The following is a 25290-nucleotide window of genomic DNA, read 5'->3' on the forward strand; positions in this document are numbered from 1 at the left end:
GAATGTTTTTATTTCAGATGTGAGCACCATTCCAGATCATTTGAGCAAGTCCAGGAGTCTGGAGGAGCAGCAGAAGAACATGGCACTATCCTGGACATATATGTACAGAGTGGTCTCCTTATGCACTAAATAGTGTATTATTATAGTGTATTAATAATTGACCCTATAGATGGTCTATATCAGTGTACCCCTAACAGTGTATGTTTTCCAGATCTCCTAGTGCACAAGTGTATTCATTACTGGTTCACACATTTTAAAAGATCAATAGGTTGTGCTAATTATTGCATTTGTGACACTGAGGAGATCTTAAAAACATGCACCTTTAAGGTGCATACACACTAGACGATATGCTCCCTGAGCGATATCGTCTAGTGTGTCCCCGGCAGGCTGTGCTCAATGTCGTTTATGACATTGAGCACAGCCGCTGAACGATATCATTAACGATAACGTTCAGCGCCGGGCTCTCTCCCCCATTCCCTGACATGCAGCAACCTGACGAGATCGTCAGGTTGGCCTGCATGTCAGCCCGATGAACGATGATGACGAACGACCCGCGGGAACGCGCGTCGTCATCGTTCATCTTTTTTGTGTTAAAAATGGACGATAAAGTGGACGACTGAACGATAACGATATCGTTCAGTCGTCCACTTTAATCGCCCAGTGTGTACGCACCATCAGTATTATATGCTATTTCTATTGTGGTCATCATGGTGTGGGCTAGGGAGGGGGGTTTCTAGGCAACTGGAACCCCCCCTGCATTTGCATATGCATTGAAGCTGCAGGAATGTGTAAGAACTGAAAAGGTGGAGAAATCAGTGATTGTGTCACACTTTTAATGTAATTAAATACAGAGAAAATAGAAGTATGACTTTCTCCAGCTAAAATGCTGGAGAAAAGCCATATTTTTGTTTATTAATTAGACCCATATAACATGTGATTCATACGTCACAACTACATTGGGTGATTCCTATGCATCGATCTCCACATTACTGTGCATATAAAATCTTATACCATGTATGAAATACACATCATTCAATCCTAATATACCTAGTGTGACTGTATTTGCATTTTAATTCAATTATTCTGCTTGGGAGAAATCAAAACTCCCGTGTGCTCCCAGTAGCCAGCTGCTGGTAATAAGTGGAAACCTGAACAACAAGGACTGACACCCAGGGCCTTCATATGAGGGGCCGCTAGTACCAGGCCAGGACCATCATACAGTCAGTCAGGTCAGTACTCAGGAGCAGGGAGTCCCGGTTTTCCACCTCACCTGTACGTACAAATTGCAGCTCAGTCTGCCAGCGGTGAATGGAGACTTTGGAGCACCCGAGTTATCATGGAGGGAGACAGACCCCAGCGGTCTCTCCGGGGCGGCCGGTGCCCACCACAAGTGCTGCGCGATAAGTGGCATCAGCCTCCCTCAGCCTGCTGGGACAAGCAGCTCGTCATCACCCGCTCTCCTTTCATTGCCCCAGCAGCCGTCACCTTTATGTATGAAGATGAGGAGACTTATGAAAAGACGAAAAGAGGTATTGTACTTTATTATATTGTGCGTCCTCATCACTAGCGGTCCCATACTATGCACATACTATGCACTCAGGCAGCAGCAGTAGTAGTAGGAATGCTGCTGTTGGCACCTGAGCACCGCCCAGCCCCTGCCCCCTGGCTGGAGGAGGAGGGGGACAGCTCTCTGCACTTACCACTCTTTTGTGTGTGTGTTCTGTATACACCGAGAGACCTCAGCAGACCAGGGCACACTACTTCTAGCTCTAGGAGCGTCACTGAATGGGCATTACTGGGTGCAGGATCAGGCAAGAAGAAGGGGGAATGTGGGTGGACGACGTCTAACTGCCTGGCATTTCTACAGGGGAGATGGAAGAGGAACGACCCAGATCACACACGGTCACCACCACCACCAGCTCTCACCACAGGGAGGCGTTTTCCAGCAATACCAGCCTGTCCTATGACCACAGCTTTCTCATTACTGTCCCTGGGTTCCTTCTGCTGGCAGAGATAGTGAGTATGACTATAAGGCACCCTCTCTCAGGGGGGCAGCTGCCTGCTAATGCCCATGTACAATTATCTTTATGATGTCCCATTTCTCTATGGAGTTTTATAGTTTGTGTGTTTGCTTTTTGATTTACAGGTGATAAATTATGACAATGCCTAAAGGTGCCCACACACATAACGATGTCCTCACGATACGATTTTATGGCCAATTTCCTCATGAACTTTCACGGGAGCTCCCTTGCCGTCGTGATCACGATTTGGAGTTAAAAATATCCAATCTGACTAAAGATCCATCTTGCAGCCAATGCATTGTATCCCAGATTGGCTAATCTGCCCTACAGCACGGCAGATCAGAAGATGCGATGTACGACGAGCGGGGACGATTTGTACTTTTTTTACCCGATTCGTCGAAATTGGCCAAATCGTGTAAAATATCGCTATGTGTGTGGGCACCTTTTTAAAATAGGCAAAAATCACTGAGTGATATTGGATGCAGTGAAAAGACTCTCCGGTGTTCTCTTGCAATGGTATTTTTTTTTTTTTCTTAAATAGTAATAATAAAAACCCTCCCCTGTGAAACTGGTGATAGTAGCTGACTGACATTGCCTTACACGCCTTGGTGAAAAAGAGGTAGATGCAGAGTAGTTTTGCTCTGTACCCGGGTGCATGCATTTATGGGCAATTCAGTTGTACACAGCTCTGTCATATCTCCACTTGCAGCTGAAGTGTGGTAACAGGACAATCTCACATTAGCAAAGTTTAATGAATGCTAAATATGCCAGTTTTCAGATGGATCTATGGCACTAAGGATGGGGCTGGTGTAAGAGTGCACTGGCAATGACAACTATTCAAACCAAGCATATGGGTACACCAGGCCCGTAACTAAAGGTGTGCGACTGGTGCCGCTACACCGAGTGCGAGGTGCTCTGTTCAGTGCTGCACTTCCCCAATGCTGCAGGCCACGCCCCCCCTGCACAATGTAATGAAGTCATGCACACTCATCATGAAGTTGGGCGCTTATGGAGCGGCCTGGCACAGAACAAAACTTAGCCCTTTTCAATGGCGTATCTATAATGGGTGCAGTGTGTGCGGGGCACACGGGCCCCCGGTTCCAGGGGGGCCCCACACCACACACCCTGCACCCATATTATTTTAAACTCACCTGTCCGTGGTCCCGCGTCGGGTGTCAGCGCTGCTCAGAACACCGGAAAATGGAAGCCGCGGCCATCTTTCCGGTCTTCTGCGCATGCACAGTAGACTCCGGGCACACTCTAGTACCCGGAGTCTACTAATGCCCCGGTAGCTGGCCAATCGCATCAACCGGGGAGAGAGAAGGAGGCCCTGCACGGGGCCCCTGGCCCTTTTACTGCTCTGGCTGTCACATAGATGAGTACAGCCAGGGCCGGCGCTACCATTAGGCAAAGTTAGGCATTTGCCTATGGGCACCCTATAGTTGTCTAGTTGTCAGTGACAGCATATTAGAGCCGCACCTGCACTAGTAAATCCAGCCGGCCGGGCCACCGCACTATGGCTACGCCAGCAGCCAGTCACAGACAGGCTGACCCTGTAGGCCCAAAATCACGCACCATCCATCACGTCCGGCCGGCCCGCGGCACTTGTGAAGCCACTGCCAACCGCACCCGCTGCACTAATGTTGTCTGCCCTCCCCCCACTCCAGTCTGCTCAGGCCGGGCAGCAGCCACCACAGTCACATGATTGAGACTGTAGGTGACCCGCCCGGCGACCACGCTTGTAAGGGAGTCGGAACTGAGAGACTGTCTGACAGACAGTGCGTAAGTAACTGTCTGCAGCATCATAGTGTTACACACACACACACTGTCTGCCAGTCTGTCTCCGAGTCCTCACTCTCCGGCCAGCCCCTCCAGGCTCCAGCAGCACTGCAGCGTCAGGGACCTGGGTTCAACAAGGCACTAATCTAGGCAGACTGCATCACATGCCCCTGCTGCCAGCCAATCGCCCACCCTCTAGTAATTTTTCCCTTTTGCTCCTCCTCTTCCTCTCTGAGACGAGGAGCAGAGAATAATCAGGCTGTTGCCCGGGCAGAGAGCGGTGTGAGTGTCTGAGTCTGACTACAGTAAACTGTCTCTATGTAATAATCATAATTTACTAACATTTATTTATTGCCAGTTATTTATATAGCGCACACATATTCCGCAGCGCTTTACAGAGAGAATATTTGGCCATTCACATCAGTCCCTGCCCCAGTGGAGCTTACAATCTATATTCCCTATCACATGTACACACTAGGGGTACATTTTTTTTTTTTTTTTTTTTTTGGGAGCCAATTAACCTACTAGTATATTTTTGGAGTGTGGGAGGAAACTGGACATGTCAACAATAGTTCTGTAATACATATTTTAGATTTTATTAACGTGCAAAGTATAAAATGAATGTTGTATGTGTATCACTGTAAATAAGTGTATTGGCGCTGTTTAGTGCACAATGTAGTTAGAACTGTTTAATTTGTTGGGGAAATAGGATATGTAAGCGAAGGGAAATGTGAGGGAATTATTGGAGGGCAGATGTGCATGTGAAAAATTAGCTGGGGCATGTGAGCAAAGTAGTGAAGTTGGTCTTGTTGACCATCTTAGGGCTATGTATGGGATGTAGTGAATAGACCGGCGGACGCATTGCTGCTAGTCTAAATCCCGTCTGGACCTGCCCGACAAAGGACTTAAGATAGTTCGGGACACTCACCTTTGCCGATCAATACTACTCCACAGTGACAGGGACAAGCTGTTCACAGAGTAGAGGACGACAGCGCTGGTATTATTCCCTGATTATCTACACTGAACCCGCTGTATAGACTGCAACGCTAAGGAATTCCTAACGAGCAGTCAACTATATACCACAGTACTGTGAGTAACTGAGCTCTGATAACTCCCCACTCACGTTTTTTCAAATCAACATAACAAATATGTTGTTGCCTTTTGGAGTGGACTTCTACTTAATTACATATTGATACATATGGATAGGAAATATGACTCCTTTATAAGGGCATTTTATTTCAAAGACTATAACTGCCTAAATCAGTGCACCTAACGTGGTAACACTTAAATTCTATTACGTCCTATATTAAAGGAACTTGTATGTTGGATATCCTTTCAATATATTGCTCTGGAGAGGTGTGTGTGTGTGTGTGTGTGTGTGTTATCATACTGTATGTATGTGGATTTTGAAACCTTTTGTGTTCAGGGATAATAGTCTTTTTACCTTCCTTTTGCGCTCATCTCTCCTTCGTGGTTCTTTCTACTGCATATTGTTTGGGTCTTGGCCACCCATGTTTTGAGAGAGCAGCAGTAGGAGTTCACTGATCCTTGGTGAGGCGCCTGTGTTTATTGTTGTGTTTCCACCACTAAATCAGGCTCTTCTTCTGTTCTCCATTATTAAGTGTGTGTGTGTGTGTGTTTGTTTTTTAATAAAGAACTGCATAGTGAGTTGCCAAATTTATAATCTTTAGTTCTCATTAACAAAACACTTTGTCCCATTCTGCCCCCTGAACAAATGCATAGAATACAGCATAAAGATCCAAGCTTAGTAATAGTTTGTGTCTTACAGTACTTTTTTTATTTCTAACCTCTTCGTCATTCATAACTAGATGGATTTTGTATACAAAAGTACATTAGCTCCATTTTAGTTTAATCGATGGGTGGTGCTGCTGAATCTGATCTCAGCGTAAATACTAGATAAAGCTGGAATGTGAATAGTCCATTCACTCAATCGTATCTCAACTGCGGGGGCGTACCATGTCCAGGCAGTGGAGAGGATGCCAATTAAATAACTGTGGTTTCTGTCCTGTGCAGGGAGACTGTAAAAGTTTCTTATTGGAATAGTTTGACTTCCTGTTTTATAGAACACCAGCAGTATCTATGAAGCCAGGGATTGTGGTTACAGAAGTTGTATTAGCAGAGTGAGCAATGATGACTTACTGTGTGACACAACCTGTTAGGGTGAGGTTGTCAATATGAAATATGAATGGACATGCTGGGAGCAGTAGTCCTCCAGACAAGGTTAAACCAGGGTATAATGCCCTTTGACCAAGGTACATGGTGGTGTCAAATATGTAACCATTATTGGGTTGGTGGCGGTTAGTCCACACGTGGTACAGCTTAACCAGTTCTTAGATTTATTGAATCAGGCAGTACAACAAGTAGCATATGACGCAGGGCTATCACAGGTATAACAGCGGTATGCAGAATATATAAGTAACGGCAGCCTGAAGCTTAGGGTGTTGCTGGCGTTGTAGTACCATGGGCGTGATTGAGGTAAATACACCGGTGGATGGTAGCACTGGTGCCCTATATACTAGAGGTGGTGATACAGGGTAGTTCGTATTGCGGCTCTGGATGCTGTAAGTATCCTGGGTCCAATCGTCCCCTTGGAACGACCGAGAATAAAGACACGCGGAAGCACCGTACATGTGCAGTTATATATGTCAGAGGTCGGCCTGTCTAACTGACTCAGCTGTCACTAGCACCTGCTGGAGTCAGCCTAGCTTGTCTGGGTACTGGGCGGAGGCAGTGCACTCATTCCAAAAAGTTGATTCTGGAGTGTTAAGAGTGCAGCTGATTGACTACATTATAAAAAAAATATATATATATATATATATATATATATAATCTCTAATGGCAGGCTTGGCATTCACATTTACTGCGGGCCTCATCGTGGCCTAGACCACTGTACCATTGTTTGGTCATTTATTAATAGAGCTAACATCATGAAAAACCTATAAAACATTATTCTAGTATGTTGAAAAAAATATATATATAATAATAATCTGAGAAAAGCAATAATAATAATTTATTTAAAGAATCCGAACACTCATACAGGTAAATGGTAGTTTGTCCTGCTTTAGTTACACTTAAGGTGCGTACACACGCAGCAATTTTATTTTATTTTTTTGACAACTTAACGATATCGTTCAGTCGTCCAAAATATTGTTCAGTTTCTGCCCCAAAACGATGAAAGAAAACTACCAATGCGCGCTCCCGTTTGTAGTTGGCAGTTATTATTCTTCGCCCGAACCTCCCGTCCAACTTGACTATCATGTCAGGTTGAACATGTTCGGGGATGAGGGAGGGTGGCCGGCACTGAAAGAAATCGTTCTTTATTTCGTTCAGTGTTTCTGCTCAGTGTCATTAAGGACACTGTGCACACCCCTGCCGGGGGGACACAGGACAATTTCGTTCATGGAGCGAATCGTCCCGTGTGTATGCACCATTACACCACTTTCATATATAAATTCCTGGCTTCAACCCGGCTCGGACCCGGGACACCGAGCACTGGTTTCAGCCGGGCTACCCCTTCCATCCTTTACAACGGACTGGGGTCTTCCAGCATTCAGGGGGCGCTTGGAGATAATCTAATCTCCAAACAACACTGTTCCCGGCCATCAGTTTGTTTTGGGCATGACCTGGGATGCACCTTTCACACTTGAGCCGGGTCATTGACACAGGTTGTAAGTCCCGGTAAAAAACCTTGCTAGCGAATAGGGTCGCAGAGCCGGGACTGTTAAACCGGGGTTGCTCATTTCAGACATATGTCAGACCCCGATTTTAGGCGCAAGTCTGTAAGGGGTATTGGTACACACCTACAGGTTTCCTTTATCGCCTATTGAGAATGTAGCCTATATCTGTGGTCAGGGTCCAATTTCTAGACATTAACTTTTTTATTTTAATAAATAAATGGGAACAGAACATTGCTCATTTGTATAATTTACATGAATTATAAACAAATTTTGTAACTCTGTGGAACACAGCAGCATGATTCTTGCCACCCATTCGTACATTGTTATTATCAGGTGTGCATTGCTGTCAATGTCCTCAAAAAACTTCTTATTGTGCTTGCTGTTCTTTGCAGAAGGAATATTGCTAGTTGTGAAAACCTCCTGACTACATGAATAGACTACAGTACACAGGCTTTTGTGTAGCTTGGCATGTAAGCCTGCATTTCTCAGTGGTTAAATATAATCCTGTTACAGATGTGTCCTCACTCATCATTGTTGTTGCATCAAACAGCCTTTCGTGTCATGACTGGTCGTGTGAGGCTCTGCTAGAGTCGGGCATCTTCATTGCTGAAGATCCATCTAAGATGCGATGCGACTAGAAAGCACCAGGAGACTGCACTGATTAACTTGTTACACTTGCAGGGCTGCATGGGTCCTGATGGCACACTCACGGCAGGCATATCGCATTGCATGGCGTATTGAGGCTAGATGAGCAAGGACACATCTGTATGTGAGTGGCAGGAAAACTATCTCCAGCCTAATCCATCAGCAGTTATAGATCCAATGTAGCCTGATCTAACAGTTACTGCTGAGGGGCAAAAGGATGAGTTTTCATATTCTCTCCCTCTCTCATACCATAGTTCTGCCTACCCCCTCACTCATAAAAATCATACCCCAAATCTTTAATTTACTCTCCATAATTGAAAAATATGACCCAAATTTGTAATACTCCCACTCGCTGATTAAAACCACTGCATTTTCGTCCCACGCCCTGTTAAATATTAGACCTCAGATCAACGTGCGGTGACAAAATGAAATGTCTAATACCCATTGGCTGCCTTTGGTTGGTCCTATCATCTAAGTCCTGACTCCTACAGCTTCATGCACTCTGTGGATAGTTCCAGCCATCCACCAATCAGTGTGTGAATAAATCCCACCACTGATTGGTGGATGGCCAGAGCCATTAACCAGTCAGCATCACACAGTGGTATACCACTGACAGCAGCTTAACGGAGCAACTGGATCCTGCAGATGGTGAGTGTCTGTGGCAGGCAGGAGATGCTGGCCAACCGCTCTCACTGTATTTACAAACACCACTGGATGCTGCTGTAGGTGGAGCCAGGTAACACTGAAACTAACAGTGGGGAAACAGGATAGACCTGTGAAAGACTATCCTGGTTAAAGAAAAATACATATAAAAGGTAGGGGGGAAACTAAATCTTATTGACCTACATTGGACCTGATTATGAACAAGCAAATTTTCTACCTTAACTTTTTTTAAAAAACGATGAAAGGGGACATGGAAAACTGTACATTCACTACATAATGCACTTTTAACATATTATTATTTTTTTTTTATTTTTTTTATTATTATTATTATTGCAATAGACTACCAAATTGCAATCTGTCAATGAATTGTGGAGTTTCTCCTCCCCCCAAGTTTAAGTAACCAATCTAATCAGGAAAGAGTTGTGGAGAGGCCAAAGCAACTACCTGATTTGTAGTTTTTGTTTTTTTTTCTTTTTTAATTACAACAAAGCGTATATATTTACACAACTGATCATCTGACATTGCCCTTCCTTCAGAGCTGTGTTCATTTGACTGTGTCCCCCTTTCCCCTAGATTGTAAGCTCCTAGGAGCAGGGTCCCCCCCCTCTACCCCTGTTGGCCCACTTAGGCCAGCCCCTTCAGTGATTGGCCCTCCGGTTAGCCCTGCCATCATTAAGTTCTGGCCCGTTCCCTGACTGGCATGTCGCCCATGGTAGGATTATCCATTGATGGTTTTATGCCATCAATACACAGATCCCTTTGATGGCCATCCCTAAAGCAATCTCATGGTGGAAAAACAGGCCCCAGTTTCTTCCTTCTATAGATAATTGACTAATCAAATTCCAAAATCTTTTTGTCTGGCCAAATGCATAACCTAAAAGTGCCTACACACTAGACTATGTGCTCACGATGCGATATCGTGAGCAGTTTCCTTTGAACTCTCCCCGGCAGCTCCCAGGCACTTCAGGACACGATATGGTGCTAAAAAGTGTCCAATATGACTAGTAAAGATCTATCTTGCACCAAAACGTGTATGAGCGTGGCAAATCTTATCTGCAGCAGGCAAGATCTGAAGATGCGCGTACCCGCTGGTCGTACCTCGCATCGTGATCGTGAGTGGACACTCACGATTTGGACATTTTACACATATAAAATATCGTCTAATGTGTAGGCACCTTACACATTAGACGGTCAGAAAACTTTATCTCTCTAGGCCAGCCAAATTACATGTTAAATTGCAAGGTTCAACATCTGGGCTTAATTTTCTTTAAGCCTATGCAGCCTTCTCTCTTTAAACTCAGTGTTTTGTTCTGCAGCATGAAGGGACATCATGTGGCTCTTTAGCTGTAGTCTTGAAGGTATACACTGGTTGGCCTGCTGGCACCTTTTTGTAGCTGAAGAGCCACCACTGAACTAGCCCAACTATATTAGTATGGACAATGCCCCCTTTCAATAAAATAAAAATTTCCTTTTTATTGAAAATGCTCAATTAATTCAGTCTGAGAGCAATTCATTTTATGCATGCAAGTGAGCACTCATCACCTTTTGTGAAAGCATTCTTGTTTACCTGCCCGTGATGATATCGCAGCCTTTCTCAATGTGTCTATATGTAGCATGGAACTACTCTTGTCATCACTAAAGTAATGGCAGCTATCTCCGTAACCTGAGGCCTGTGTTGATAGACGCCACAGTACCCAGGTGGAGGTAAAACCTAGATAATGGAAAAATGCTTTTTCATATACCATTTCTTTATTTTCTAATGTCTGTCTTTAGTTCCTTATGTTGCTTATATCCCCTCTTTAATCTTAGATTACACCGTGGTAATATACTAACAACCAGTACCTTTATGGCTGTGTTGTCATACATTTTTGAGAAATGTAAGCTAATGCTACAATGAATATAAGGCAGAAAAGCATTTTTTTTTTCTTCACCATTATAAAAAAGATGGTTGATGAATGGAAGAAAAAACTGAAACCCTTCAGAAGGCTCAGTGGCTGTTAATTGTGTTTTTAGAAAGGCTGACGCTGACTCCCTGTCCTACAGAAGATGACAGAATCATGTAATTTCTTGTTTGCCCCACAGAACAAACAAATTATATTTTGACAAATACCAGGGGCAAAATGTACTGTACTCGCACATTTTTAGAACGCTGTATGTAATTGAGTGCAAGAACATGCAAACTCGCATGTTTCTCACACCCCCGCAACTCGCAATGGCAAAACTCACATCCAGTTGTTTTGCTATTGTAAGAATACAACTCGGCCACTGTTATAGACCTAAAACTCGTAAAAATCAGACCTGCTTCAGGCTAGCAAGTATAACCTGAGCAGGTCCGAGTTACACAGAAACATGCATAGATCCATGCATGCTTCTGTGTTTAAGAAGAAAACACCTAAAATCACAACCAGCACTGGGCTTTTCTGAGCCAGTCCTGTTGTGAAAATACAGGGGGGAAAAAAAGTAGGGTTCCCCTGTATTTACATAAACCAGCATCGGGCTCTTTCCAGCAGGGTTGTAATGCTGCAACCAAGGGACCCTTTCACAGCTAAATAGTATTCTGTGATGTGAACCGCAAGGATACAATGCAGCGGTTCCCGCCATAGACTTCAATGACTGTTTACCACCATTGAAGTCTATGGGGGAAAGTTTGACAGACAACCTGACCACTCATAGCCAATCAGCAGGCAGCTCCTACGGAAGCGCCCAGCTCCTCTAATGACAGGAGTCACCTGGGTCTCGCTCATTCGGGCAGAGGAAGTATGTGTTAACACCTACAATTCCTCGTCTGTTTTTTTTTTTTTTTTTTTTTTTTTTTTTTTAACCCCCTAGTTCTACTGTAAAAGACAATATTATTCATGGTGCCTGATGACTGTTTTGTAATAGAACCGAACCTTGCAAGTCTCTGCAGTTTTTTCCTCATTTATACTAATCCAGGAGTGCCACCCTGTTTATGGTATTGCCTGGTAGTGCACTCTGGTGTGCTGACTCTAGAATGGTGAGTGCCAGATCCTTGTATATATGTATGTGTGTAAAATATATAATCTGCACTCACATCCAGAGATAAATAGTCCACGGGATGCTCCAATAGGGAGATAACCAGAAAGGTGCTCCAATGAAACATCTATAGTTAGGCTTTTTACAGCCACAGAGGGCACTCACCGCAATTTATGATAAATAATCAAAAAGACACTTTAATATCGAAAGTTCACATCACCAAATCCATGTAGCAGTCAATGTTTCGACCTCTTGAGGGTCTTTGTCAAGACAAGTCACCACATGTCAGCCATCCAGCTTGCTCCTGGTCAGCAAGCTGGATGGTTGACATGTGGTGACTTGTCTTGACAAAGACCCTCAAGAGGTCGAAACGTTGACTGCTACATGGATTTGGTGATGTCCTCGCATGGGACTCACCGATGTCCACAGGCTATTACTTTTACCCCTAGTATTTAAAAAAACACACCTTTTTGTTAATATTCACAAGCTTTTTGTTGGCTTCTATGTACTTTACACAAAAGTGCAACATTTTAAATTCTGTACTATGAAGGAAAGTTCTTAATTTCCTAAAGGTGATGGAACCTTATTTAGTCGTAAATTATATTAAAATCATAGGATTTTCTGCAGATGAACCCCCAGCTGTCTTTTTTTTTTTCCCTTCTAGTCTATGACTGGACAAAGGTTATCATAGGCTAGGTCATGGGTAAAGCGGCCCATACACTGTGCGATAAAGCAGCCAATCTGACTGGTGCAATTTGGCTGCTATATCGCACAGTGTATGGGCCTGATGTCGAACCAAGCGCACCCGTGGGGTTGTACATCGCACCCCCTGATCTTACTGCAGGATCAGTCGATCAGGGGGTGTGATGTGCGATCCCATGCAGCGCTATGGGGGTGAGTGACGTGGGGCTGATTTTGGCTAATGGGTAGTCCCGGCTCCAAAACAATCTTTAGCCAGATCACTGATCTGCCTGAATTTCAATGTAATTTATATCTGCGGCAGCCCGGCCAGGAACTGATTGCATTGCCTGCCCCTGAGCGGGAGGAGCTAGTTTGTTCCCCTGCCTTGATAAGTTCGCCACTGCCAGCAATAACCTGTAGACCGGCAGTTTAAATGTGTGATATCACGCCGTATGTGTACACCCTCCCTCTTTTTACCTCTCTCTCTCCTGTGCCCAAGGAGAGGAGCTATGGAGCAGCTGCCTCAGCTGCAAACCACAATGCCAGGAGGAGGACCCACCGTACAGTGGGGGAGATTGGCAGCTGCCTGTCCCTGACTGAGGTGAGGGAGCCAGTCAGACAGCTTTAGGCTAAGCTATTCTATCAACTGCATACAAACATTATGGGGGTGATTCAGTTGGGCGCAAAGTTTAGCAAGGTAAAAAAAAACATGCACCCCTCATGCCCAATTTTGTATAACTGCAGGCTTGTGTGCTCCTGATTATCCCCCCTCCCCCGCCGTATCCAATTTAAAAAAAAGTGGTCGCAGCATTTTCGGTGCACATACACAAAAAAATTGATACTCACCCGTTCGGCATTCTCAGTTGATCTCTGCGGCTCCCGGTGGCCTCCATCCATCTTGTCACTGGGGAGGATGCTGCTGGGAGGCGCATGGGCTGCTGGGAGATGTAGTTCTCCCAACGCCAGCTATACACTCACATGTGGGAGGGGTCACTCACACCAGGGGTCTCACACACGCACACTCGCATACTCTCCTTGCCGTAGAAGACCTGGCTTCCGATGCTGGATGCAGAAGACACTGCTTTGGAAGCTGAGTAATTGAGGACTAATTAAGCTATTTGGAAATGTTCAATTGCTTAAATAGTCTTCATTGGGGGTGGGCAGGGGTCCCAGAGTAAGTCCCACTGAATTAACGATTTTAGGAAAAATTAAACATGCTCTGGAGGTGTGAGAAAAATCACTGCGTCCCTTTTTTTTTCTTTTCTTTTTTAAATTTAATAAAAATTTTTTTATAGAATTCACCGCGTCCCATTTTCAGTCACCTAATTGAATAGCCATTTCCAGTGGCACCGCAGGTTTGTTTTAAATATCCCGCCCACAATTGGATTCCCCGCTTAAGCTGGCCACACACTAGACCAACTTACATCCAACCAGACAACTAGTTGATTGGTTGGAATGAAAATCTGGTAAGGAATGAAAGCATTTAGGAGCAAATTGCTGATCATCATTTACTCCCATTCCTTACTAGATTTTCATTCCAACCAATCAACTAGTTGGCTGGTTAGACAGATAATCTTTAGATGTGTGGCCAGCTTAAGTGTATAAAATGGTAAAACAAAAAAATGAAACTGGGTGCAAATTTTTATTTTATTTTTTTTATTTTTTCTACCACTTTTTGGAGCAATGAATAAGGCGAGTACATATACAGGAGTCAAATCACACTTATTTTGAAGCGCAACATGCAATTTTGTAAAATATGAAGCCTTGTAAAGACAGGGCCACACCTAGGGGGGCACATGCTCCGGGTGCCGGAGGCTAGGTTGCTGCTCTTGTGGATTTGGAGCCGCATCCCAGCCTTGAGAGGCACAGAGACAGTCAGTCTAATGTGGTGCCGGTCGCAAGCCAATCGGCAAAGGATGCCGGTCCGTGAGCTCAAATTGGTTCGCGAGCTGTGCCACATTACTATGATTGCAGTACTGACAGTTCTCCAATGTGTGACAGTCCTGTCCCGCGCCACCTCGAGCTCACCCAGGGAGATGTGGCGTTACTGTGGCTTAATGTAAAAGAGGCCTTACTGTGGCATAATGTGTTGTAAGGGACATTACTGTGTCACAAAACCACACACCCTTTTTGTCCTCTATGGAAATGATGTCCTTGCCCCGGGTGACACAAATCCTAGTTTTGGCCCTGGTAAAGAGAGACATGTCAAGAGGACCTATTTGTAGGAGGGCGCAAATGTATAGTTTGTAGGGGAGCTCCGAGCACCGGCCCTGCTTCTACTGTATTAACTGCAGAAGGGTATCTCTTGAATCCTATGTTGTTATGCTAGTTGTAGCATGTACCTTTTTTGAAATATTTAATTAAATTTTATTCCAAATTCAAGGTTTCAGTTTGCCTATGAAGTTTCAATGACTCAAAGGTAGAAACTCCTTAATGATTACTTTTTTTACTCGGTGCTGTTATCAGATTACAAGTTAAAGACAGAGTCCAAGGGACAGGGCACTGTAGATGAGCATTGTAAACTCAACGAAAGCACTGTACATACAGTATGACATGTACTGATCAGCAATCTGTTGTTTATACATAAGTAGGACAGTATTGTGTGTATTTACGGGGGGTGGATATAGGTGGACCCAGTTACAATATTCCTGTTAAAACTGGAAGACTAGACTTGAGTGGATGCTTGTCAGAGATGGATCACACCCATCCAAGCAATGTATCTGTGTTCACATCCGTGCTTTTTTTTTTTTTTTTTTTTCTAAGTTAACACAAACAAATGTATGATTGTGTGTGTGTGTGTGTGTGTGTGTGGTCATCTATTTTTTTTTTTTTTTATTATTATTTTTTTATACTTTTCTGTAATATTTCAAATGCAACAAAGCTAAAAACAACTCAAAAGTGCATTCAAGCCACCATAACATAGATGTTTAATGAAGAAAAAAAAATCCTTTAATGGCTACAAACAAGGTACTGAGAAGATGAGGTACATATGGAATACAAAGTAAGCAACTTTGTATCAAAGGGAAAGAAATGAATTGCAAAGAGTCTACAAAACACATACTCTACAACAGGGGTGGGGAACCCTTTTATCTGCTGAGGGCCAATTTGATGTATATAGTATTATTCACGGGTCCAGTGCAGGCCATGCCCCTCCATGTGATGTCACATGGGGTGGGCCACAATAGCTGGTGATTACAGCAATGCCCAGAGCATCCAGAGGATGCTCCGAGGAGCTGTAAGAGCAGCGGTGTGACCATCTGAAGCGTCCTAAGGACGCTCCAGGCATCACTGCTGCATAGATTCTGGCTGCAGGGTGCCAGTCTAGGGACCCTGCTATACAGATGAGGCTAGCGGGGGAAAAAGCTCAGGGCCAGACTAAATGATTCCGAGCGCCTTATACGGCCCCCGGGCCTGAGGTTCTCCATCCCTGCTCTACAAGGAGAAATTCTAAACGGAGAAATAAAGGATAAGAAACATGCAAAAGTAAATCCGCTCAGATCAAATCCATACAGGGCTGGCCTAGGGACAGAGGGCTTTCCGTATTAGGGGGTAACTTTACTAAAGTGAGAGTTTTTAGAAGTGGAGATGTTGCCCATAGCAACCAATCAGATTTTAGCTATTGTCTTCTAGAAGGTGCTAGTTCAATGTTAAGTAGAATCTGACTGGTTGCTATGGGCAACATCTCCACTTCTAAAAAAAAACTAGATATTTTTATATCGATGACTAGAGTTTCAACTGTAATGTAGCTTTTGTAGTTTATAGTATAATTAACAGCTAGAGATTTGGAATAGCTAGGATACTCTGCCCCCTATCCATAGCCTGGCTATAATAACTTTAGCCAGTGGGGAAAAAAGCAAATATAAGTTTGAAAGTACAGCTATTTAAATTTTCCTTTATTATTGCACCAAAGAGACTTAGTGGAGGGGTGTCTACTAATGTTTCCTGCACACTATTCAGTACTGCAAACAAAAATCCATATAACTTTCGGGTATTCCCTAAGCCCTTGTTGAAATGTACATTTAGAAGCACCACATCTAGTGTTGAGGGAGTTATTGCATATAAAAACAGACTAAGAGGGTGTAAGGTACAGCCAGTAGAGTGTATATATCTATTCTATAACAAGCTAGAGTGTGTCTAGCAGAAGTCAAGTAGAGGACCCCTACCCCTTACAGCTCTCACTGGCTGCCTGACGTAAAGACACAATAGTCTCTTTCCTGCTGCTAGTGAACTTCTCTCGTTGGAGGTCTTAAACCACTCCACAAACTAGTGGGCACCCAAATTGTACTGCATTATACCATCCACTGAAGTTCATGGTACCCCTACCTTGAAGGGGACAAATATAAAATTTTGTCCAATTAATCCTAAACCCCCGAAGAAGTGTCCTCAACCATTAAGGACACCACCACCACCTCAGCTGTGACTCCTGTCTGGGTTTGTGGTCACGTGGGATATAGGATGGTATGACTCAAGGGTGCCTTTCCAGGCTTGAGAATCATGACTATCAAGGCTTCAAACATGGAGGACGGAAACACTAGGCTGAGCATACTAGGGGAACTAATAGTGGAACCTGGTTGGCAGTTAGACAGTCAGGTGATAGTGGCCAAGAGGGCGGTATTCATGACATGACTCCGGAAGGATGCCAACCACCCTGCTTGTTGGCAATCATGGAACTCGAGGATGTATCTGGTGTCCAGCAGGAACACTGATGACTGTGGAACCCTGATGTGTGACAGCAGTTATACGGTAAACCTTTATGCCAGGGCAGGGTAGCAGTTTGTCACAAGTGGCAGTTTTGGTGTGTGACCTTCCCAAATGCAACGTGTTTCCTGTGATCTTTCTGGAAAGTTGTTGCAAATATAATGGGGCAGTGGGTGGTAAATAATGGGGGGCGCACTTTCCAACTGTAGTGTAAATAATGAATGTTTATAGGCTTTTAATTTGCACAATGAGTTTTGAGATATATATTTGTGACCAAAATCGCATAGACCGGAGTAAAATCCAACAGAAGTTTTTCTCACCACAGGCAGATATACAGGTCAGTGCAGTGTTCACAGGCAAGATGTTCAGCAGGTACACCGAATCTTCCATACAGCAAAACACTTTTTTTTTTTTTTTTTTTTTTTTGTGAACCCTAAGGTCCAGGATCCCTAACTCTAATCACCCCCAGGCCTATAACCTAGGTGTCTAATTCACCGTCAGGATCGTTGTGAATGTGCACTGACACAACTTTAAATGCAGATAACAGGTGCTGCTAATTAGCCCTGCTTGTAGCTTACAACTGGTCCCAGGAAAACCTGGACTGGATCTCAATACCATGATGTTTATTGCTCCATCTCTGCACAAACTGCTGCTCCACATTAACTTCATGTGAAAGCATACTGCTCCTGTCACAATGTGTGTGTATTATCGATTCCTACCTATAAACTCTAAATGTTGCTAAATAGCGTTATGAGTCGCACAAACAATAATTGCTCTCCAGACTTTGATTGTGGTTCCAAAGCACAAAAAGATATTATTCACCAAAAAGCAGATAGTTACACGCTGTGATCTAAATACAATTAGCGCAAACAAACTATACAATCACAAGGTATAGTCGATACATAAGCAAGCGCACCGGTCCCAGTTACAGTCATCAATCCAGAGGTCTGTGGTCATCCCAGAGAATGGCTACTAACTGGGACCGGGACACAGGCTATATACCCTAACAGATCATGATAACAACAATGTAGACAGACAAACATAATTCCATTGGTTCTGGGTCTTTGTAGTTCATAGGGCAGTTCACTAGGGGTATGTCCCAATTCTCCAGATTACATTGTCGTTCTCTAATTGATTTAAATTAGAGACACTACATTACAGTGTACACATTCTAACCAATAATTTCCTATATTCCATAACCATCGAACGCAAGATGTGACTCCCTCGCTGATAGGTTCAGATATCTGGAAATAAACAGTGTCAGTTTAGTACCAAACATGCTAGGTTTATCATGTTGTATACCATAAATATTAAATACATGCATTTTATATCATAATTAATAACTTTAATATAAACCATAATGTGCAGGAACCTTTTATGCGTGCGTGTATATTTATGATTATATGTAAAGTATGCGTTGTATGTCTTCATGCAGCGGAAAAATGTGCACTGTGTTTCTATTTATAATTGCAACTGTATATATGTGCGCACGCATTGTGGATACCCATATGATCGTGTGTGTGTGTGTGTGTGTGTTATATAATATATATATATAATTTCTCTATATCTCCTCAAACTGGTTATTTTATTTATTTTACTTCTGCCTGGACTAAAGGAATAACAGAATGGGGTTTTGTCCTGTTCATGGATGGAGCAGGCCTTGGCAAAAAAATCTGATTTTAACAAAAGGCTCCCCTAGTACAACTTCAATACATCGGCATTGGATATTTGTTAACAATAGCTACACGTCTGGCAATTGTTTATTAATCTACATTTAGGACACTTCAATTGTGCATATCAGTGTCTGGCAATTGAAATATAACCCACAGACATACTGTGTATATATTTGAAGTAAGCACTCACAGTATCTTTGTGTATTCTTGATTATTTGTCAGACATGTCTACAAGACAAGTCTGTCATCACTGAATATATGAAGTCTTTAAATATATATATTTGTGTATCCGTGCGTATGGGGTATGATAGGGTTTTAAACAGTATGCAGTGGCAATGCGATCGCACGATGCTAATAATAGCGTATTAGCATCACACACCATGGTTTCATGCTGACGACGCAAGATGGCGTCGTCAGAGGCAACCTAATATGGCGTCGCTTGATATTAATTTTAAGATCTGGTCTCAGCCAATCATCCAGCTTCGACGGTATATAATATAATAATTGTAATGAAAGCTCTGACTGTACTGGGGCCAAATGTAATAGGGTGAGAGTTCAGCAGTAAACGCTCACATTGGTTGAGTTTTTTTTTTTTTTTTTTTTATCTTCAATTGGGAAAACATCTAGATGAGTGTTAGGAAATCACTCATGCGTTCCTATGGGTGTCAGGATGCCGCTGTCGGTATTCTGACCAGCGGAATCCCGACAGTCGAGAGATCCTACCCAACCTGTTTTAGCACCCTTATGAAAAGAAAATGTTACTTTGTAAATGAATACGCATCCTATACTGGTTCCCTTCCCTGGCATATTTGCTGGGAAGGGGATGTACCCACACTATTCCTTTCCTGAAGAATGAAATGATGACTTGTACAGGCAAATGTAGCACATGCCTGCACCAACATTCTAATGTGAGTGCACAGTGTATGGAGAAGCGAATTTAGATGACAACTGGGAGTCCACAGAGGAAATCTTAGATTATCATGTGGTAACACGCAACTCGAATAGCCTGGCTTTTATCACTGTTTAAAGGGCTTTTCAGAGTTTTTTAAATAGAGCACCGAGTGTGGCAAGGTAAATACAAGGAGTGGCTTTAGCAAGCAAATGCCATACTTTGGTGCCGATGGGAGGTTTAGTGGCATCTGATACAGAAAAAGGTCACAGTGACTGTATACTTGGTTTTAAATTCTGAAACCACACCCACTAATCATTAAGCATTAACCTGTTTACTGACTTTGGGCCTGATTCAGACCCACTCGCAAGCGGCTGTCCGCTCGCAAGTGGGTCGATGGTGTGCACTGCGCATGCGCACGACGGCGGGAGCTCCGTCGTGCGCATGCGCCAGACGCGACGAGCGAAGGACTTTCCTTCGCTTGTTGTGTCTGATCAAAGGGGGCGTGCTGTCGATGTTGATTGACAGCACGCCCCCTTTGGTGGGCGTGCCTCCCAGACGGGGGCGTTCCCAAGGGAACGCCTACCGTCAGAAGCCGGCCCACTGACATCACTAGTGATGTCAGTGGGAGTGATTTTGGCTCTGATAGAGCCAAAATCACTCCGGGCCTTTTTGCTGAGAAACTCAACCGCAGGCTCCGGCTCGCAGTGGCGATGGTCAAGACCATCGCGGCCATCAACCTGCACGCTCGTATAGGCTGTGGGTGGTGACCCACAGCTATACGAGCGTCCAGGAGGACGCTCCATAATTATGGAGGACGGCCCTCATTCAGAGCGTGCGCTCTGCTCAGAGCGTCCGGCTCTGAATGAGGGCCTTTGTACGCTAACCAAGCTCCTTAAATAACAAGCTTTGAATTGAACTTGTGTGTACTATTGATGATCTAGTATATCAATGTACAGCATACTATTGGAATAAACTTTATGTATTGTTGAGATCGCTTGCTGATTGGGTATCATGTACATAGTTTCTTAAACCGTACCCTCTATTTGAAGTATAGCTGAACTTTTTATTGTCATTCTGCCCATGGCTACAGATGACTGTAGAATTTAATGAGTTCCTAAGATTAGGTATGTGTTTTTATATTTGTTGCATTAGCTGTTCAATATAGTGCACAGTAGTCAGCTAGACAACTACTGATGTGATATTGTGTGCTTATACAATATACCATATTTTGATGTTGCTGCAGTACATCAGTACCCTATTTGTTTGATATCTTGGGACACATATTGTAGGTGTCTGCTACTAAGATTTTTATTGATAATATTATATAGCCCTCATTGTTTGTCCTCCTTTATGTTTATAATTCAGTGACGCAGGTGGATATTTCTGACCCCCTTGTAACTGGTACAGCTGTAGGTTATATTGTGTCAGTATCAATATGGTTCTGATATGTCGTCAATCTTTTCCGCCACTGATCAGAACCCTGCGTTTATTAAAGTGGGTGTCTATCTTGTGGGATTGGATGTTTTCTTCCAATTAATATCATAATTGTAACTGTGGCATTCCCTTATGATGGCAGCACCTTCCGCACCCATAAAACCAGATGCCAACGCCTTGCTCCCTTTTGAAAACTAGAATGCTTTGAGAACTGTATTTAAAAAAAAAAAAAAAAATTAAATTAAATCTGTACATGATGCTGGGCTGATGTACTTTACTTCATGTCTCAATTTGTATTGTATTATACCCAATTAGATTTGCAGTGCTAGTTTTGTATTGATAATCTGTGATTTAAGGGTCACATGGGACAGGAGCTGAAAATTATCAAGGGCCTATTGCAAGAACCAAGACCAGTGGCTAGTACTATGTGGGACTAGTGCACTTTTACACCCCCTAAACTATCTGCCACATTGTCTCCGTACATACGGAAAAGTAGAAAATATTGGATCAAATATGACTTGGAATGTATTCTACTGCAACTGTAATGGACAGAGTAGAATAGAATTTGTCCATAGTAATTACATGTGTTCATTATGTTTTATATAGAACACTGGCAAGGCTCCAGAGCCTCTTACCTAGGTGCCCATGATTTAATGCCAACATCACCTTAGTTTATTTTCCTTGTGAAATATCTGCAAAGTGAGCAGCCTTTTGCTCTAGCAAATGCCAATTATGCAGAACCCATTGAAGTATCTTATGTTGGGTCTAGCAAGATTGGTAGTGGCGTGTATTTTGAGTGTTTGAGACCCCCCAAAAATGTTCTCTAGAATTAGAAAAAAATCTTTAAAGGTTTCTTTGATCAGTTCTGTAAATAAGTTTGACAAAACCTGTTTCCTATTTCATTCTTCTGTTCCAGATAATGGAACAAAAATAAATATGTAAGGGTTAGCCACGCATTGTGAAGGCCAGAGCAAATCTGATTTTGTCGGAGAAAACAGTATGCAGAGCGATGAGCTATGACAGAGGAAATGGGTGAGATACAGTGGGAAGGAAGTCTGCCTTAATTATGCTCTGAGGTTTTCAGCAAAGATGGAAACTGCAGATAAGAGGCATAGGTTCAGTATCATCTTAGCCCCTGTTTACTGCAATATGTCCCAAGAGTTTATATGCAAAAAAATATGGTGCTGCCTACTGATATTACTAGTTTTAAAAAGTCCTTTCCTGGCTTTCCATTTTTCTTTAGGGCACACTTCTGAGCAGTCCCTGGAATAATGTCCTAATCAGTATGGTCTCGTTATACCTTTCCCAGCCAAAAGCTAGGTCTTGTCCACACAGGACTTTATTTAAGATGCTCGTTGAGTTTTGTTTTTCAGTGGTGCACCTGGATTTTCCAGCCCATATCAAGGAGCACAACTACTCGCCATACTTGCCTACACTCCCGGAAGTCGCGGGAGGCTCCCGATTTTCGGGTAGCCCCCCGCACCCCTGACAGTGTATTCAGATCTCCAGCATCCTGCCCACTGCCTAGTGAAACCGGCAGGATGGGGAGATGTAATGGGGAATTTGCGTGGCTAAGCTTTGCGATTGGGTCCTAATTACATCACCTGCCCCGCCCCCCCAAACCGGGCTGCTCTCGGAAAGCAAAATACAAAGTCGGTAAGTATGCTACTCGCTACTTTCAGACGACACCTCTGCAGATTAGAAGTGCACTGAGGTGGAAAAGCTGAGAGGGGTGTGCTAAGCAAATGTAGGGCCGTATCTAGAGTGGTGCAACCTGTGCCATGGCACAGGGCACCGCAGGGCAGGGGGCGCGGTTCAGGCCTGTTAATTTTCTGTTTACTGTCATTCTCACTTGTAGCTTCCTCTTCTTTTATCCCCATCATTTCCTGGCATCCCCTATCTCTTCCCTGGCCCTTCCCCATGAGGCCATGGCCCTTTTTCGGGTGTGCGTCTTATGTTCTTATTTGAAAATAGTGGGGGGCGCCAATGCTCTTTCTGGTACAGGGCACCAAAAAGTCTAATTACGGCTCTGAGCAAATGTGTAAATGCTTTAGCAAAGCCCAACCTCCTTACTGCTTTAAAACTACCCATTTTGAGTAAAAAAGGATTTCCGTTTTTCTTCCACCGTACTGATCAGTATTCATGTGCAGCAGAGCTTGGCTGCAAAATTCAAGTCCTTTCGTGGAGTGGAAATCTCTGTGCACAGCAAGAGATGCTCCCTAAAAATGCACCTTCCTTGACTATTTCTCCTCTAAATTCTCTTTAACTTCAAAATTGTTCCACACCTTGCTCTGACAAACTCTCATTAGCATTTCCCCATTTCTGCTTCTCGACAAATACCACCAACTTATTCCACTGACCCTCGTACGTGGCCGAAATCGGCGCACGCTATTCTAAGGGGATGTAGTCGGCAACCCGGCACTCAGGATCCCGGTGGTCAGAATACCAGCTTTGGAATCCTAACAGTCATCAGGATACTGGCTCCGGAACCCGACTGTCAGAATCCCGACGGTAAGTATTATGGTTAGGCACTGGGGGAAGGTTAGGGTTTGGCTGCGTGAAGGTACAGTTAGGGGGAGGGTTAGGGTAAGGGTTAGAATACTCTCCAACATGCTTCGGGGGGTGTTGACCGTGGGTATTCTGGAGCTGGTATTGTCACCTTCTGGATTCTTTCTGCCGGGATCGTGTACCCAGTCCGTTCTAAGTCTTTGGAAGACTTTCACCCAAACCTGAGATTACATTTTCTGCTCCCCTCAGCTATTTATGTCCCACCCCATATTTCACTAGTGCCATAGCTGCTTGTAGTCCCATCACGTCCAGTTTGCAAAATTGTTTTAAGAGAAAACTAAAATGAAGTAACGCTGTATATTGTTTGTAAGCTCTTCAATAAGGTGAACCGCACACAATATCAGTGTTCAATATATTTTGTCATTTACATAAAGTAATCTAAAAAGAAATCTTTGTACAAAAATTATATTTTAGAGCACAAGGAGGAGTATGGACCAGTTTTTTTGGAGGCTTGATGTGCCTATAGTTAAACGGCAATATAACATTATTGCACTATTGAGAGGGTAAATTGCTATAAAAAAAATTTTTTCTTTTCTACAAAATCATTTTGAAAAATGAACACTAAGGGGATCTGCGCTAATAATTATCCATTGTAAAAATTTGTATGGCAGAAAATAACAGCACACTTCTGAAATGAAATCTGAATTCATTCTCTCTTAAAATGGTAACCATACATGCAGTTTAGATACAGTTTATACACCTTTTGTGATTATATTATTGTAATTACTTCTACACTTAGATAATGTGTTTTAGACGCTATTAACTGGTATTGGCAATACAAAATGGTCATGTGAAAAAATATATAAGTAAAGTGTTACTATCTTATCAAAACATACAGTATAGTACATCTGACCATTAAAAATCTTGGTAAATCCATATATAGGCATGGTCAATGGCCACAGTGTAGAAGCTTAAATATGTTATTTTTATTTGTTTTTGTTATTTATTTATTTTTGACTTGAAAAAATAAAAACTATTGCAAGGATAAGAAAATACATGAAAAGAGCCTCCGTCACTTGTAGTTTTCTTCATTTTCTCAGCCTGCTGACTCTCTGGGCCAGTGTTTCTGTGGCTGGATTGTACAAACCACAGATAACCCCTACAATCTGGCTGGACCGATATGCAATATGGAGCAGATATCAGTGGCGTCACAAGGGGAGTACGGGCTGCACCAGGTTGTCACCTGCTGAGGGATGAAACCAAAGTGCCAACATCTCTTCAGTGACAGGAGCCGGGTGCTGCACTGTAGCATTGGTGAGGGAGCCAGCACTGCACAGAGTGGTGCCAAGGGGCAGTCTGGATTTCCGGGAACCCCGGAGTGACTAAAACGGGTGGTACGGGCCATGAGGCTGCACTCCCTACTGGTGAGACCACACATCCTTTGTCGGCACTACAACCCTCCCTGCACCGGGTGTCGCCATGGGAAGGGACGCCACTGTCACTTTACACCAAAGTCCCGGGTCTGACGCGGGATTTGGAACACGTATCCAACCCGGGACAGACCCCCTTTTACACTGCGGCGCCGACCCGGGGTATGCTGAGGG

General features: G+C 43.5%; 1 protein-coding gene across 1 annotated transcript in view; it reads left to right on the plus strand.

Moving 5' to 3' along the window:
* Positions 1 to 1198: 1198 nt before the first annotated feature.
* The window catches only part of CMTM8 (CKLF like MARVEL transmembrane domain containing 8), a 62744-nt gene continuing 38652 nt past the window's right edge, over positions 1199 to 25290 (plus strand). Inside the window, exons 1-2 of the mRNA XM_088463548.1 lie at positions 1199 to 1529; positions 1868 to 2016. Of these exons, the coding sequence (XP_088319674.1) occupies positions 1337 to 1529; positions 1868 to 2016 (342 nt within the window). The 5' untranslated portion in view covers positions 1199 to 1336. The remainder of the gene's footprint in view (positions 1530 to 1867; positions 2017 to 25290) is intronic.

This window comes from Taudactylus pleione, unplaced genomic scaffold (genome assembly GCF_031769625.1).
Source record: "Taudactylus pleione unplaced genomic scaffold, aTauple2 ptg000053l, whole genome shotgun sequence".
NCBI lineage: Eukaryota > Metazoa > Chordata > Amphibia > Anura > Myobatrachidae > Taudactylus > Taudactylus pleione.